The sequence below is a fragment of the Pogoniulus pusillus genome, chromosome 29 (genome assembly GCF_015220805.1).
Source record: "Pogoniulus pusillus isolate bPogPus1 chromosome 29, bPogPus1.pri, whole genome shotgun sequence".
NCBI lineage: Eukaryota > Metazoa > Chordata > Aves > Piciformes > Lybiidae > Pogoniulus > Pogoniulus pusillus.
This window is the reverse complement of record NC_087292.1, coordinates 16,157,169-16,173,827: the sequence shown is the minus strand read 5'-3', so window position 1 is coordinate 16,173,827 and position 16,659 is coordinate 16,157,169. Positions and strand designations below refer to the sequence as shown.

The window sequence follows — 16,659 nt, the reverse complement described above, 5'->3', positions numbered from 1 at the left end:
TCCAAAGCAACCCCCTCATAAGCTTTGGCAGAGGGTTTGAATTGGGAAAGGAATGGTTAAATTTCACAGAATCGTTAAGCCTGGGAAAGGCTCCATCCCTGGAGCTACTCAAGGTGAGGCTGGACAAGGCTCTGAGCAGCCTTTGCTGGTGGAGGTTGTCCCTGCTGACTGCAGGGGGGTTGGACTGGATGACCTTTGGAGGGCCCTTCCATACCAAACCATTCTCTGATCATTGAGTCCAACCATCAACCTAAGACCACTGTGGCCATCAAACCATGTCCCCAAGTGCCATGCCCAGACATTTCTTGAACACCTCCAGGCATGGTGATTCCAGCACCTCCCTGGGCAGCCTGTTCCAATGCCTGACCACTCCTGCAGGAAAGATTTTCCTAACACCCAACCTAAGCCTTCCCAGGCTCAGCTCATTTCCTCTCGTCCTATCACTAGTTGGTTACTTAGTGGAAGAGACCCACACCAGCCTCACTCCAGCCTCCTTTCAGGGAGTTGTGGAGAGCACTGAAGGCTCCCCTCAGCCTTCTCCTCTCCAGAATAAACAACCCCAGCTCCTTCATCTGCTCCTTGTACAAGATGCCTTCCAGCCCCCTCACCAGCCTCATTTCTCTTCTCTGGACACACTCCAGGACTTCAGTGCCTGTCTTACGTTTTTCACTCTGTGCTGGAACAAACCAGGGTGTTAAGAGAGGCTTGCAAGGTGTCCTCTCTCACTCTCTCCCTTGCAGGAGCAACAAGAGGAGGTGAGGAAGCGCTGTGAGAACGCCGAACCTCGCCATGGGGAGCTCTGGTGTGATGTCTCCAAGGACATACAGAACTGGCAGAAGAAGATTGGGGAGATCCTTGTGCTGGTGGCAGCCAAGCTTAAAAACACCTTCTAGAGCCTGCTGGCTTCAGCTGCTGCAATCATCCCTGTAGGACTTGTCTGCTTCCCTGCTTGCAGTGCCACCTACACAGCTCTTGGATGGGAGATCGGTGGTGATGATAGGAAAGATTTTGCTCCTCAAAAGAGAAGCTGCTTCCTTCTCTGTTCCTTCTTTCCCCAGACACAGTGCTTTGGGCTCACACAGCTCAGTCAGCAGCTTCTGCAGCTGGTGTGAACGTTGCTGCTGGTGTCATGGAGGAGAGATGAGTGGTTCTGTGAGGCTCCCCCTCTAAATACCAGCTTTGATTAGTGATAGATGGATTCTGACCTGGCAGCTTCTCCCCAGCATGAGTTTCTGTCACACTTTGTGCAGTCCCCATCCTGTTTGACCCTTCAGATGCTGGTTCTGTCTGAGCAGAGCTGGTTTGGTGCTGTTTGGGTATCCTGGAATGAAGCAAGTGGAGCTCTGATGGGGGAGAACCAGCAGCCATGGGGAGGAGCTGGGCTGGCCCCTCTCTGGTTTAGTTTTGTGCCCCCAGCCTGGCTTAGCTTAGTCTCCTCTGCTCAAGCTGCAGCACAACATGAAGTGTCCCTCAAAGCTGAGCAGGTGGAGCATGATGTGAAACTCAAGAGCCTATTTTTAGACACCTCCTCAACTTTTTTAATGTACATAGCATCACCTTAGTCTTTTAGGTGTCTGGTTTGATGAAGCACACTGGCCTTTTATGGTGACAAAGCAAAACCCAACAGTCCCTGAAAGCCCTTCTGAAGGAGCAGCTTTTCCTTGGAGTCACTGAGAGGCTGTGCAGTAGGCAGCTGCCTTCCCTTGGGATATTTGGGCTGACTCCTCAAGTTCAGGTGGAGGAAACAAAATCTTTGTGTTTGGGACTCTCTTAAGCTGTCTTCAATCTTCTCCATTTGTGATCTGTGTTATTTTGACCTTCCAAACCTGACTTTGTAGAGAACACTGAGTGAAGAAGCTGTCACTAGGCTATAACAGAAGTGTCCAGTGTCTTTATGTGCATTCTGTGATGTGTTGAGTTGGAGGAGAAGACTCCCAATCACCTATTTGGACAACATGTGTAAAATACAACTGGAGTTTTGTTTGTTTCCTTTCATTTTCTTCTGACTCTGAGTGGGAAGAGTGGGGTCTTGATAGCAGAAACCTTTGAGCTTATCAGGCTGCCACCACTCTGGGAACGTGGCTGGCAGCGGTGGTTACGTTGGGCTCCAGCTTGGTGCCAAAAGAGGTTGAGAAACCTTGGAGCACTGAAGCACTTTGAAGCAAGGCCCCGTGGTGGTTTGGATTTGTAACAGAAGCTCTTGTGCTTTCTCTTGGCTAGCTGGTGAAGGGGTGTGAAGCTGCACGTTCCCTCTGGAGGGGCTGTCCCATGGAACTGTAGTTTTCCAAAGGTGAGTGAGAGCTGCTGGGAGCAGAGAGACTGCCTTGAGGATTTTGTGCCAGCACTGGCACCTTCCTCTGTTTAAGCTCATGAACAGGGGAGGGGAGTTTGAGGAGGAGGAGGATGGAGACATCTCTCTGGTGGAAGGGAGGAGGTAGATGTGTGGGAAGGGAACACAGCTGGGCGAGGGTGTCAAGACTGAGTCAGAAGTTGCAGGAGGACATAAAAGGTTCAAAAATAGCTTTCAATCCTTTTCAGCCTCTTGTGCCTCTCACTTGGGTTCTACTCCTGTATGATGTGAGGACATGGGGACTGTTGAGCTCCTCTGGTAAGGGAATGTGGCTTTCTGGTGCCTGCAGCACTTGGTGTAGTGATGTGCTTGGGCAAGCTGGGCCACAGATCCCTCTGCTCTCACTCAGTGGCTGTAGAGCTGAGGTGGGAAGGGCAGTTGGAACCAGCTTCTCTCACCAGAGAGAACCCCAGTGTGTGTTGGAGCATCTCACTTGAGCCAGATCCTGGGTGTGCACCAACTGAGCAGGATCTGGGCACTTCTCCTGCCTTGTGCTCAGGAGGCAGCATCACATCCCTTGAGGATTTGCTAGGAAAGAGCCTTGGAATGGAGAAACTGCACAGGAAGGACTTGCTGGAGGAGAGTTGCTCCTTGTGGGTGGTGAGAAAAGAGATGGTTTAGGGATGGTTTCTCATTGTGGCACTTGCAGACTAACTATAGCTCAATAGCCAAGCTCTGAGCCTGTCTCTAGCAGTATGTTGCTGTGTAGGTTGTGGTTCCCACTTGGCTTGGAGGAAGGCTCTGGCCAGGCTGAGGAGAGCTGAGTTAGTCAACCATTTGCTTTATCTCTCTCTCAAACACCCACACTTAGCTCCTCAGCAGAGCCTCACTGCTGTCAGATCGTTGGGTTTTTTTCCCTCTGCAGCTTGTACAACAGCAGCTGCAATGGGGGAGTTGGGGGCAGCTGCAATGGAGGAGTTGGGGGCAGCTGCACTGGGGGAGTTGGGGGCAGCTGCACTGGGGGAGTTGGGGGCAGCTGCACTGGGGGAGTTGGGGGCAGCTGCAGTGGGGGAGTTGGGGGCAGCTGCAGTGGGGGAGTTGGGGGCAGCTGCAATGGGGGAGGTGGGGCAGCTGCAGTGGAGGAGTTGGGGCAGTTTTCTGTGCCCAGGCTGGTTGCTGGTGTTGATGTTCCTGTGCAAGACTTGGGAGGGGACACAGGAGAGGGCTCTGACTGAGAGCATGGGGACACCAACCATGGCTGGGGGTGTTTTGGGAGTCCTCCCAAGGGCAGTTGTTTCTCTCACAGAGGGTGTGCAGTTGTGGTGCTGGGGGATATGCTTTACTGCTGGCCTTGGCTTTGCTGGGCTAAGGGTTGGACTTGATGACCTTGAGCTCTTCCAACCAAAACAGTTCTGTGACCCTGAATCTGAGGTGATAAGCACCTCCACAAACACAACAGCAACCCAAACCTTGGGCTGCTCTGTGCCCCTGGGCTCCACCACACCTTTGCACCATGAAATGCAGGTCCTGTCCTGCTCTGCCTCCTCGCGTCCTGCATCCCTTTGGATCTCCAGGTAGGTTAAGAACCCTTGGAGCAGGCTGCCCAGCGGGGTTGTGAAGTCTCCTCTGGAGAGACTCCAATGTGCTGCCGGGCAAGCTGCTGTGGGTGCCCTGCTCTAGCGGGGGGGGGTGGGGTCGGCCTGGATGATCTCCAGAGGTCCCTTCCAACCCCCACCGAGCTCTAAGACTTTGGGGTCCTGCCTCTGCTGAGCTCTGCAGGGCAGGTGGAGCTTCTCCTACCCCCGCCCTCCATCGGCAGCTGCTCCCCGAGAGCAGGACCCTGCCCTCCGCCGCATGCCTGAGCCCCGGTCCCCGCCGTGCCTCCGCCGGGGGGGGTGGCCTTGCCCGGGAGGCGATGCCGGGGGCCGGGGCTGGGCTGGCGGCGGTGTGGCCGCCGTGTCCCGTCTCGTTTTCTCCCCCACCCTCCCAACCGCCCGTCCCCTCCCACCGTGGAGCCAAGTTCAAACCGCGGGCCCCGGCGCAGCGGGACGCGGCCAAGGGGCCGGGGCCAGGCTCCCCGGGAGCCGCCGCAGGGTCCGCGCCGGCGGCCCCCAGCTCCCGCCGGGCTCCATGGTGAGTGCAGAAGGATCGCGGCCCCTTCCCCCACCGGGCCTTGGGCTTTTAGAAGCGACCCCTCCCCCGCTCCCTGGTACCCCTCCGTGCTGGGTAAGGAGCGGAGGAGGCTGGACCGGAGCCCCCAGTCCCACCGAGATGGGGTCGGTCCGGCCGGGTGGGACCAGCAGCAACTGGGATGGGGCTGGGGACTGTCGGGCTGCGGCTGGGATGGGGTTTGGATCGGTCGGGAGAGGCACTGGTCCACCCGGGAAGGTGCTGCTGCTCCGGCGGGGAGTGGAACTTGGACAGGTCCAGACGAGGCCAGTCTGGACTGGAAAGGGCTTGGAGTGGCTGGGACGAGTCAGGGGAGGTCACGATGGGATGGAGCTGAGGGTCAGTGGGAAAGGGGCTCTGGTCTGGCTGGGAGGGATGGTCTGGAGGGACCAGACTGATGAGATGGAATAGGATGGGACTTAGACCTGACCAGAACAGGGCTTGGACCTGGTTGGGATGGGACTTGGTCTTGGCTGGGATGTGATCTGAACCTGACTGGTTCCCATGTGGAGAGTCTCTTCCTGCCCAGGGCTGCAGCAGGTGCTGGGGCTGGTGGCAGGGTCCCTTTGGCTAGGAGGGTGTTTGTGATAGGGTCTGCCTGGCTGGAAGGACCTGGGCACCCTGCTGAGGCTCTCAGGCAGGCTGCTGGCATTGCCTCTGGGTGGCTGGGGCCAGCCTGAGTGCCACCAGAAGCTGCCCTATCAATAATGGTGATTTCCCTTATCTGCTGCTGTTTGCTGGAGGATTAGAGCCGAGGAAGAGATTAGCTTCTCCTGGCAGGTGGAGCAGGCTGGGACTGTGCTGCACCCACGCTCCTCCGGCTGCTGCTTCCCTCCAGCCCTCCCACGGCAAGGGACCAGAGCTGGAGCTTCCTGCTGCAGGGATGGGAGCAGGGCCTGAAGAAAAAACCCCAAATCAGCTGCTGAATTCTTGGTCCTCCACTCTCAAGGGTGGGAAGCAGTGGTCGGGACTGGGATTTGCCTGCTTCATCTGCTCCCCATATCCCTTTATTTGTCGCTGCTGCTGCTTTACTCTCCGTGGGGGTGGTGGGAAGCAGTCCCTGGACCCTCTGAGCTGCTGTCCCAGCTGCTCTCTGAGCCTCTGTGGCTGCAGGCTGCGCTCCCTCCCTTGCTGAGGGAGCACTGTGCCACGCTGGCTGCCTGGGAATGCTCTGACTGGGCTGCTCTCTCCTGGAATTTGGTCTCAGTCGTTTAATAAGCCACTTCAGGGAAGTCATTCCCAGTTTCATGTCTTCCCAGTGGAGGAGGCTTCCTGAGAACAACCCTTAGACTTTGGCCAGGGTGTCCTCGTGGAAGCAGCCCTCTCCTGCAGCGCCCCTGAGGGCCAGACCCTCTGCTCCCTGCTGAACCCCCTCTGGGATGAGATCTCTCTGTGGGGTTACAGAGAGCAAAGCCAGCAGCGTGGGGAGGCTCTTCCCTGCAATTCCCAGTGCTGGGACAGGGCTCAGTGCTGGTGATGAGTGGAGCTGAAGAGCCCGGTCGGCTTTGTGCTGGTTGCTCATGGATTTACTCATCTCCTCACACATGCTGCTGCTCCAAGGCCATCCCTGTATCTGTGGGTGCTTTGGAGGTGGTTTTTTGTGTGTTAAGCTCCCATGGCTCCTGCTGAGCTGCAGGAAGTGGGAAAAGGTTTCCTCATCCTCTTGGAGATGAGAGCAGCCCAAGTGGGGGAGCACAGAGCAGGTGCAGGTGTTACAGGCAAACCCTCCTGCTTCACACAGAAACGTGGGGTGGTTGTGGCTGCCTGGGCTTGGACTTCATCCAGGGAACTTCTTCCTTCTGGCTTCTCCAAGCAGAAGTCCAAGCCCAAGAGCCAGACCTGACTAGGACAAAAGCAAACTCTCTGAGATGTGAGCTGGGGGTCGGGGCAGGCAGATGCTGGCAGCAGGCAGATGCTGGCAGCAGGCAGAGCTGCCTGCACCTTTCTCCTTGCTCAGGCTTTGGCTGCAGCGCAGGGGCTGCATATTTGGAAGGTGCTGAGCTGCTTTCTGCCTGCCCAGACCTGACACCTGGGACGGGGGTGGGAGGTTGGAGGGGGAGGGTTTTAAGGAGCTGCTCCTGCAAATGGGAGATGGGGCCCCAGCGCCAGAGGTGCTCGGCAGTGCAGAGACCTGGAGAGCTCCTTCCCCGGCAGATGCTGTGCCTGTGTCACCCCACTCCTCCGGGGCTGCTCAAACGTCCCAGGTCATCTGAGGTTGCGTTGGCTCTCCAAACTGCCAGGGCTGCCGGAGGGTCCATCCGCCCCCTCCCTGCGCTGTCCCGCAGCTCAGATGTCAGCTCTTGGGTTTCCCCGCACTGCCGGGGCCGGCTCAGGGCTGCTGGGAAGGCTGGGAGCCAGGAGGCTGGGAGGCAGCTGGGATGTGCTGGCGGGAGCAGGAGCTTGTGCTGCTTCATTCTGGCTCTTGCATGAGGGCATCTGGGCCGGGGATGAGCCAGGGCTGAGGAGGAGCTGGAAAACGCTGCCTGAGGGCGCCTGTGCAGCAGGAGAGAGCATCCTTGTGAGGGTGCCCGAAACCATTCACCTCGAGTAACAAGGGACAGAGCAGGAGCACACAGCCTCGGGTTGCACCACGGCAGGTTTAGGTTGGCTATTAGGGAAGCATTACCTTGCTGAAAAGGTTCTCAAGCACTGGAAGTAAATACCTGGAGGGTTTTAGGAGTGGTGCAGAGGTGGCTCTGAGGGATGTGGTTTAGTCCAGGAGCTGTGAGCATCAGGCTGGTGATTGATCTTGAAGGTCTTTTGGCAGTTCTGGGATCCTGTGGGGGTTTGCTGGTGGGAAAGCAGCTCCCTGCCTCCAGCCCTCAGGGCAGGGCAGGGCAGGGCAGGTCTCTTCCTGCTCCTCTTCGGTTTTGGTGGTTAAAATGCCTCAAGCTGGGGAACTGTTGGGAGCCCTGGTGGGGCAGAGAGCTCAGAGACAGCTCCTGCAGACCTACAAGGGTCCCTGACCCAACCCTGTGCCAAGCAGATAGGGGCTGGAGGTGCCTTCCAGCCCCTTCCATTCTGTGATTCTGGGTGATTCGTTCTGCAAAGTACCCAGCTACTGGCACCAAAGAGAGCTCTTGGGCTGCCTGCACTGGGCTGAAGCTGGGGCAGGGATCTCAGGGGCTTTGCTAGGAGGATGCCCTCTGAGAGGACACAGCTGAGCACTGTCCTGCACACACTGCCTCCTCAGGGACAGGTCTGCCAGGGGCTGGTGGCGAGGTGCTGAAGGCAGAGCCTGGAGCATCCCTTCATCCCCAGCTTCCCCCTGGCTGACCCCGAGCTCTTCCCTCCGCAGATTCTCCCGCGGGCTCTCTGCTGTGCTGTGCTGCTGCTGCTGCTGGTGGCTGTGCTGAGCAGGGGCAGGCGCTGCAGCATCGCCAAGATCCTGCGGCAGTACCGCGCTGTCATCTTCCACGAGATCCAGAACCTGGTGAGTGGGGGCACCCCCTGGCGTCCTCGCTCCCCGCTCTGGGGGTGCAGCTCTGCTGAGGGATGGATAAGCCTGGGAAGCTCCACGTGAGGGACCTACATCCAGTTCTGGAGCCCCTGGGACAAGAGGGATGTGGAGATGCTGGAGTGTGTCTCCTGGAGAAGAGAAGGCTCCAGGGAGACCTTAGAGCAGCCTGTCAGTGCCTGAAGGAGCTACAGGAGAGCTGGAGAGGGAATTTTTACGGGGACTGGGAGTGACAGGGCAAGAGGGGAGGGACTGAAACGCGAGGAGGGCAGGTTTAGACTGGAGGTTGACAGTGAGGGTGGGGGAGACACTGGCACAGGTTGCCCGGGGAGCCTGTGGATGTCCTCTCCCTGGAGGTGTCCCAGGCCGGGTTGGATGAGGCTTTGAGCAACCTGGGCTGGTGGGAGGTGTCCCTGGCCATGGCAGGGAGTTTGAGGGGCCCCAGGACAGAGGTCCCTACGGCTTTGTTTAAGGGGGACCTGGGACTCTTCAAACCATCAGAGGGCTGGAGCTGGATGACCTTTCCAGTCCCACCCAATCCAAACCGCTCTGTGGTTCTGAGCTGACCTCTTTGCTGGCGTTTCTGGGGAGAGTGCTGTGCTTCAAGGAGGGGGTTCCTGCCCCACGTGGGGAGCAGCTCTGACCTTTTGGGATGTCTGCTCTTCTCCATGCTTCGTTTCTCCAGAAGACCCTGAGTGGCTCAGCAGACAGGAGCGGAAGGGCTGGGCCAGCCTGTCGCTCAAACAAGGTGAGCACCGAGGGGCCCGGGGCTGGGACACCTCCTGTGGGCTCAGCCCTTGAGCCCTTGTCCTCAGCCAGGGCCCTGTGCTTCTCGCCAGGACCAGAAGATCCTCCTCTCCATCTACAACATCAGCATGTCCCTGCGGGAGGTGGCGGCTGGCACCCTGCGTGGCCCCGAGGAGCTGGCGCTGTGGAAGGTGGTCAGGAACACTGACTTCGTGCTCAGGCAGAACTGCAGGAAGTTCAGCAAGGTGAGAGACCCTTCCCAGTCACCCCAGGCCCTCCCAGTTCCCCAGCACGCAGGCTGTGGGCAGAGCCTGCCCTGTTTCCCACTCTCCTGAGTGCCCTTCAGGAGTGTCCAGGCTGCGCCCGTGGGGCATGAAGCTGCCTGCTGGGTTTGTGGCTGGGGGATGCTGGTGGCACATCCCAGTGAGCTTTAAAGTGGCCCGAGGTGGTGGAAGTGTGGCTGTGGCAGAGTGGGACAAGCTGCTGGAAGTTTACCACCAGTTCCTGAGTGGGTTTGTCCACTCGTGCCACGAGGCCGTGGCTGATGGGAGCACAGAGCCTCCTCCCGGTGGGATGCTCAGCCGGTGGGTGGCCTGGCACAGTCCTGCTCTCACCTCTGCCTGCTTGTAGGCAGGAACTGGGATTCCTCCTGCAAAGGGCTGGGCCGGGCTCTATAGGCGTCCCCGGGGAAACCCCAGCTGGGAGGATCCCCAACAGCAGCCACCAGCAACTCATTAACCCGTGGGGAAACCCCAGGGCAGCTCTGCCTGGGTCCAGAGTTGTGCTCCTGCCATCCCTGGGGAAACCTCCTGGGGATCACCCTGCTGGGGTGTCCTGGCTGGGATGGAGGTGCAGCTGCTCTACAAAGTTGCCTGCAGACCTCACCTGCCCATCTCCCTGAGCTGTGGACGTGCTGGAGGGTGCATGCTGCCAACCTAAGGGGGTGATGGTGAACTCTGGGGACCCTTGGGGACCTGAGAGCGGGTCCTCACCATGGCCATGGGCTGTTTGGCCACCCCAGCCTGCGGCTGTGCCCACACAGAGCCTGTGGATGCAGGCTGTGATGTCCCAGGCACGTCCTGGGTGCTGGGGTGGTGGCTTTTGTCCTTATACCTAACCTCTGCATGATGATGCCCCCTCCCTGGAGGTTTTTGAGGCCAGACTGGATGAAGCTTTGAGCAGCCAGGTCTAAGTGGGAGATGTTCCTGCCTGTGGCAGGGGGGTTGGAACTGAATGATTCCTTCCAGCCTAAACCATTCTCTGGTAGGGTTAGAAACCAGAGCTCCCCAGCACACATCCTCCTTTCTGCTCCTTTGGCCCAGCAGCCACAGAGCCCAGCACACATCCTGGCACAGCCCCGGCACGGGAGACCTGCCCACAGGAGGAAGCAGCTGCGGGAGATCAGGAGGAAGGTGGAGAGGTTGACGACCTGCTGGGAGAAGCTCTACGCCCTGCACACACCCCACAGTGCCCCCTGGGGCTCCTAGGGCCACCCCTTGCCATGGGGACATGCTGCCTTGGCTGGTGGCTTCTGTGGAACCCTGGGGGAAACTCAACCCCGAAGGCAGTGTGGAGTTGCTACTGGGGGGTGTCCAAGTTGGAGCTGCCCTCCTGTTTCAAGCAGTACCTGGGAACTGGTCTCAGTTGGCAGTGGAACAGACTGCCCAGGGAGGTGGTGGTGGAGTCACCATGCGTGGAGGTGCTCAAGAAACCTGTGGCTGTGGCACTTGGGGACGTGGTCTGGTGGCCGTGGTGGTGTTGGACTGGATGAGCTCAGAGGGCTTTTCCCACCTGAACTGTTCTAAGGTTCTATCACACGTGGTGGGAGCTGGCAGGCTGGGATGGCTGCTCCAGAGGGCTGGAACACCAGAAGCATGGGGGAGGAGAAAGGGAAGGGCCAAAGGAAGGAGGTGAGGTGTTGGGTTGGTGTGAAGCTCTGGGCCCTGCTGCTTTCCTGGGGACAACGGTTGCTGTATGGGGCAGAAAGAGGGCACAGGGGGGGCATGGCTTGGGAGGCTCTGCTGGAAATGGGACCCCTGCACATCCATGAGGCTCTGAGGGTGGCTGGGCTCTGGAGAGGGACATGTGGACACAGTTGCACTGCTGGGACCTGCGGGCAGCTGGGCACCTGTGATGGATGGGCAACTGGAGTGCAGCACTGGGTGCCCAGGAAGCCTGGGGAGCACCAGAGCCTGCAGAGGAGCAGCAAAACCCCAGGCAGCTGTGGGGGTCAAGGCTTAGGCTTGGCCTCTGGGATGAGCAGCACCACATAGGGACCAGCTGCTTGGCACTGTGAGTGCCCTGAAAACCTCCCTAGTGAGCTGAGCACGGAGGGATGTGAGGTTTGGTGAGATGAGGAGCAGCCTTTCCAGCACTCTGCTCTGCCAGCACCCCAGCCAGGGTCCCTGCTCCCTCCCTTGGGTGCCAAATAGGCTCTGGGAAGTCAGAAATAAAACCTCTTCCATGGAATCCCTTTGGGTGCTTCATCAGTGACCCAGGGGTGGTTGTTCTGTGGATGGGGCAGTGTGGTGCAGGGTCTGGGCTTGGCACTGGGTCCAAGCATGGTGCAGGTGCTGAGCACAGTGCCAGTGTCATCACACATCTGCAGCACAAGTCTTGTGAAGAGCAGCTGAGGGAACTGAGGGTGTTCAACCTGGAGAAAAGGAGGCTGAGGGGAGACCTTCTGGAGCTCTACAGCTCCCTGAAAGGAGGCTGGAGCCAGGTAGGAGTTGGGTTCTTCTCTCAAGGTCCAAGTGGTAAGACAAGAGGAAATGGCCTTAAGTTGCAGCAGGGGAGATTTGGGTTGGACATGAGGAACAATTTCTTCCCCTTGAGGGTGGCCAAGGGCTGGCTCAGGCTGCCTGTGCCATGGTGGAGTCCTCAGGGCAGTGGTGCAGTCCCCGTCCCTGGAAGGGTTTCAAAGCCCTGGAGCTGTGGTGCTGAGGGCCACGGCTGTGCTGGTGCTGTGGTGCCCTGGCAGTGCTGGGACAAGGCTTGGACTAGATGATCCGAAAGGTCCCCTCCGACGGGAGGGTTCTATGACCGCACTGAGCGCGGCCAGCGCAGGCTGCGTGGCTTCGGGGACGCCTGCGTTGGCCACCAGGTGGCAGCAGTGCGCTGCCGAGCGGAGCCGGACGCCTGCCCTCAGCCCCGAGTGCCACCGGCGGGGACCACGAAGCCACCTGGACCACGGCCACTGCTCCAGCTTGGACCATGGCCACAAAACAGCATCTCTAGCCCCCTTCGACCACCCTCTCAGCTCCCGGTAAGGCAGCAGCTGGGTTGGAGCAGTGGAAGCTGCTTGCAAAGGGGAACTCTCCCCCACCCCTCAATCCAAGAGCCACGGAGAGGATGGAGGTGGGACACCATTCCCTGAGGGTTTCTCCAGGGATTCAAGCAACTGGGATTTAGGGATGGGAGGCTGAGGGATGCTTGGGGGTTCTTCTCCACCCCCTTGCCTTTGGAATTGGGGCTGGGAGTGGAGGGATAGGAGATGTTCCTTTCCCCGGGCACACCAGGATGAACCCCTTGAGTCGATGGAGCTTGCTTTGGAGGGGTGGCAGCAGGGAGGGTACAGACTGCAGGTGCCGCTTTTGTGGGGTCTCACCAGGGTCCTGGGTGCTTGGGGCGTGTTGTCTGGATGGCATGGGACAGGCTGGTGCCATGTGGGCACCGGTGGGGAGGGTCGCATCAGGGCGTTGTGGTTGTCCCGGTCGTGCCGTGCCGCGGGAACCCGCGGCACGGCACGACCGGGACAACCACAACGCCCTGATGGGACCTGATGTCTTCTACACCACAGGATGGCAGCTTTGGGCATCTCAACCCAGCAAGGCAAAGGCGAGGTCGTGCCCAGCTGCTGCCAGCTTGGCATTTTAACGGTGAGGGGAGCTGTTTGGAGGTGACTTTTCGTGCCGGGAAACGTCGGGGCGAAGACAACGCTGCTGGAGGGGTGGCAGGAATGAGAGCACGGAAAAGAAGGAAAGAACGAAGGGAAAGGAGAGGGAAAAGGGGGGAAAAAGAAAAGAGAAAAGGAAGAGGGGGGGAGGGGGGAGGACGTGGTGGAATCGCAGCAAAAACAGCCGGAAAAAGGAAACAGGCCCTGAAAAAGTCAAGTAAAAATAGCAGCGAGGCAAACCCAAGTGTGCAGCACATGGGAGTGAGAGCATTTCCTTCGAAGGCAGCTCCTGCCTGCTTCCAGGGAGGGGGGGGAACTGCTCTGATGTGGCTCCAGAAGCCACTGCCACCGTGGTGCCCCCCCCCACCTCTCCCTTACTGCTTGCTGTGCCCAGCTGCTCAGCTCCCACCTTGCAGCCACGACCTCCCTGGGCAACTTGTGCCAGTGTCTCCCTGCCCTGGCTGCAAGGAATTTCTTCCTAATCTCCAGGCTAAAGCTGCTCTCCTCAAGCTTCAATCCATTCCCTCTCGCCCTGTCACTCCTAGCCCTTGTAAAAAATTCCTCTCCAGCTCTCCTGGAGCTCCTTCAGGCTGCTCTGGAGTCTCCCTGGAGCCTTCTCCAGGCTCAATAGCCCTAACTCTCTCAGCCTGTCCTCACAGGGGAGGGTGAGGATGCTGTGGGGTGAAGAGTACAGGGAGGTTGCTAGGGTGTGAAGGGAGGTGTGGGACAGGAAGGCTCCTGGGTTGTGCCCTTGCCTCCCATGCTGTGCCAAGGCTGATGCCCTTGCCAGCTGCATCCAAGTGAGCGGCACAGCCACAGCTTCCTCCTCTCCCTGCTTGTTTTGCAGTCAGAGCAGGGCCCCTGTAGGAGGTGGGGGTCGTGGGGCTGTGGGCGTGGGCACAAGGATGGGTGCTCCTTACCAGGGCCAGTCTGGTGCTTCCCAAGCTGGTTGTGGAATGAGCTTGGAGGGATCAGCAGCTCCCAGGGTGCTGGGGCACTGTGCTGCCCGACTGTGCCCAGGCATCATGCACAGAGACTGTTCTGGGTACTATGCCCAGGGCACTGTACCTAGGGACCACGCTGGGGTACCCTGGCCAGGGGACCATACCTAGGGACTGTGTTGGGGAGACCGTGTCCAGGGACTGTTCTTGCTTACCATGCCCAGGGATCTAACTGGCCACTGTCCTGGTGTACCATACCGAGGGGTTGTGCCCAGAGACTGTGCCAGGGTGCTGTGCTCAAGGGCCATGCCCAGAGGTTGGTGGCTGCCACATTTCCATGGAGCCAGTACTGGAGATGCCTTTCTCTCCTTTGCACCATCCCCGTCCCTCTAAAGCACAACTGCCCAGGCACTGTCACCATCCTGGGGAGCCAGCAGCCCCTCGGGCTGGTTTCCTGAGGGGGGTCCTCATCCTCACAGCCCCCCTGCTTGGCTCCTCACGCCCCTGGCAGGCAGTTCTAGGGCCGCTGGCACACACAGTCTGCGTCTGGGGGAGCAGAGCAGTGTTTTGTTCTCTTCCCCTCTCCCTGCTGCATCATAAAGCTGCTGAAAGCCCAGATTTAGGGTGTGAGAAACGCTGGCGGCTCTAGAGAATCTTTTCCCTGCTCCAGCCTTCGCAGAGTGGCTGCTTCGGAGGGTGGCACACCCAGCAGCACCGCTGCCCAGCTCCAGCTGCCGGCCGGTGGCTCCGGGGAACGGGACTGGCCAGGAACGGGGCTGCACGGCACCGTGCCACGGCCCAGGTGGGTCCTGCCGCTCCGAAGGCAGTGACATGCTGGGTGCTTGAGACCTTTGGTGCAGTGGTGACTTTGTGACCCCCACCACGGCTCGGGCCCGTTGCTGTGCTTGGGAGCATCTGCCGACCAGATTGTGCCACAGGGTGCCTGTGCCAGGACATGCCAGCCGAGAGGCGGGGTGTGCCCTGGCCCAGCTCCCGCTGCTCTCTCTCCTTGCCTGCATCCTCAGTGCCTGATCCCCTGCTGGGTGCTGCAGGCTGCTGGGAGGGAGGCTGCAGCCTCGCTGGGAAGGACTGGGGGATGCTGGAGAGCAGCTCCAGTGCCAGCAAGAGGTTTGCAGCCTCGGGGCTGCGTGTGCATCTGGCTGTGCATGTGTCTGTGCACGGGTGTGTGTGCATGTGTCTGTGCATGGCTGTGTGTGCCTGTGTCTGTGCATGGCTGTGTGTGCATGTGTCTGTGCATGGCTGTGTGTGCCTGTGTCTGTGCATGGCTGTGTGTGCATGTGTCTGTGCACGGGTGTGTGTGCATGTGTCTGTGCATGGCTGTGTGTGCATGTGTCTGTGCATGGCTGTGTGTCTGTGCATGTGTCTGTGCACGGGTGTGTGTGCCTGTGTCTGTGCACAGGTGTGTGTGCATGTGTCTGTGCACGGCTGTGTGTGCATGTGTCTGTGCATGGCTGTGTGTGCATGTGCCTGTGCATGGGGTGTGTGTCTGTGCCTATATCTGTGTATGGCTGCGTGTCTGTGCCTGGCTGTGTGTCTATGCCTGTGTCTGTACATGGCTGTGTGTCTGCGCATGGGTGTGTGTGCATGGGAGTGTGTCTGTGTGTGTGTGTGTCTATGCATGTGCATGTATCTGTGCATGGCTGTGCATCTATGCATGGCTGTGTGTCTGTGCATGTGTCTGTGCATGGCTGTGTGTCTGTGCACATGTCTGTGCATGGGGTGTGTGTCTGCATGTATCTGTGCATGGCTGTGCATCTGTGCATGGCTGTGTGTCTGTGCCTGTGTCTGTGCATGTGTGTGGATGTGATTTGGGTGTGTGTATGGCTGTGTGCATGATTCCTCTCCATGCCTGCTTCCTGAGGTGCTGGCTGCAGCCCCTGCTGCCCCCAGCCCTCCTCGCTGCAGCAGGAGCTGACTCCAGAGCTGGGTGTTGGAGCTGCCAGGCCTTGGCACAGGAGGAACTGGGATGCTGCCCACCCAGGCCTGATGGTACTGCAGCTCCCTAGCCCCCTGCTGGCTCTGGTGGCTCTCGATGCCCAGCAGGAGCTGGCAGCAATGGGGGACCCAACCAAACTCTACTCCTGCTCCATGCCATGGGTCCAGCCAGTGTCTTGGCATGGGGCACAGCCATGCAAAGTAGTTGGGGGGGCACCAGAGATGTGCTGGGGGCTGATGGGGACAAGGCTGCCTCCCACTAATGTATCCTCTGGTCCTGCTGGTGGGGACAAGGCTGCCTGCCACCACTGTGTGCTCTGATCCTGCTGGGGGGGGGAGCAAGCTGCCTCCCAGTGCCATGTCCCCCAGCCCTGCTGCTCAGCCTGCAGCCCCCAGGGGACCCACTGCGGGGGGCTGAAGGGGGCTGCGTGGCTGTGGGGCAGGATTCCTTTGTCACAGCTCTGCAATATTTTATTCTAACAATTAACCAAACACACCCGCCCCCCCCCCCCCGCCCCCCCCGAGCCTGTTTGTGATTATTGGAGGGTGAATTCCCCAGCCTTGCTCTGCCTGGGGCCACGCCGGGCACTGGGGATCCAGCCCCAGCCCCGGCTCAGCGTTGGGGACCCCCAACCGTGCACCCAGAGCCCCCCGCTCCCTGTACTTGGTGGGGGTTTGGTTGCTCCGACCCCCCCTCGAGCACTGCTGGCAGTGGGGCAGCAGTGACTCACGGGTGCTGGGGGGCTGTGAATCACAGCCCTGGCTCCCCGGGCAGGATGCGGCCCCACGCTCGCAGCTCTGCCACATGCCAGCTGCGGACCGCAGCCTTTGTCCTCCGCGGGGTGGAAGCGGCGCAGTGCCCAGGCTGGGATGGGATGGGGGTTGCTGCTCTTCCTTGGGGGCCCTCAGCATCCTGGGATGCTGGCACAGCTTGCCCAGCTTCAGGGTGGGATGAGGGTGCTGTGGGGTGTGGGTTCTTCCTCCAGCCCAGCTCTCTCCAAGGCTTCTTGCCACACTGAGGCTGTGTCCTCGTGGCTGTGCGCTGCGCTGGTGGTGCAAAGCTGGCACCTCCCTTGAGAGGCTATCCTGGAGAGCAGACCCTACAGCACAGGTCAGCAAACCCTCAGCAGATCCTTTGTTGGGGCCAGCTCAGCCCATCCCACCTCACCCCACTGCTGCCCTTCCATTCTCTGTGCAGCAGAGA

At 59.5% G+C, this 16,659-nt stretch overlaps 2 protein-coding genes across 4 annotated transcripts in view; both read left to right on the top strand.

Moving 5' to 3' along the window:
* PRPF6 (pre-mRNA processing factor 6) overlaps window positions 1–1,989 on the top strand; it is a 31,184-nt gene extending 29,195 nt beyond the window's left edge. For both annotated transcript variants that reach the window (XM_064167544.1, XM_064167545.1), the window contains exon 21: window positions 741–1,989. In XM_064167544.1, coding sequence (XP_064023614.1) covers window positions 741–893 — 153 coding nt within the window. In that variant the 3' untranslated portion in view covers window positions 894–1,989. The remainder of the gene's footprint in view (window positions 1–740) is intronic.
* Window positions 1,990–4,367: 2,378 nt separating this feature from the next.
* Window positions 4,368–11,132, top strand: C29H20orf204 (chromosome 29 C20orf204 homolog). Of its 2 annotated transcripts, none has more exons than XM_064167537.1 (5): window positions 4,368–4,423; window positions 7,758–7,892; window positions 8,602–8,664; window positions 8,756–8,908; window positions 9,989–11,132. In XM_064167537.1, the coding sequence occupies exons 1-5, from the start codon at window positions 4,421–4,423 to the stop codon at window positions 10,148–10,150; spliced, it is 516 nt and encodes a 171-aa protein (XP_064023607.1). In that variant the 5' UTR covers window positions 4,368–4,420; the 3' UTR covers window positions 10,151–11,132. The 2 variants fall into 2 exon arrangements, with proteins under 2 accessions (XP_064023607.1, XP_064023606.1); XM_064167536.1 differs by having other exon boundaries at window positions 9,986–11,132.
* The last annotated feature ends 5,527 nt before the right edge of the window (window positions 11,133–16,659 follow it).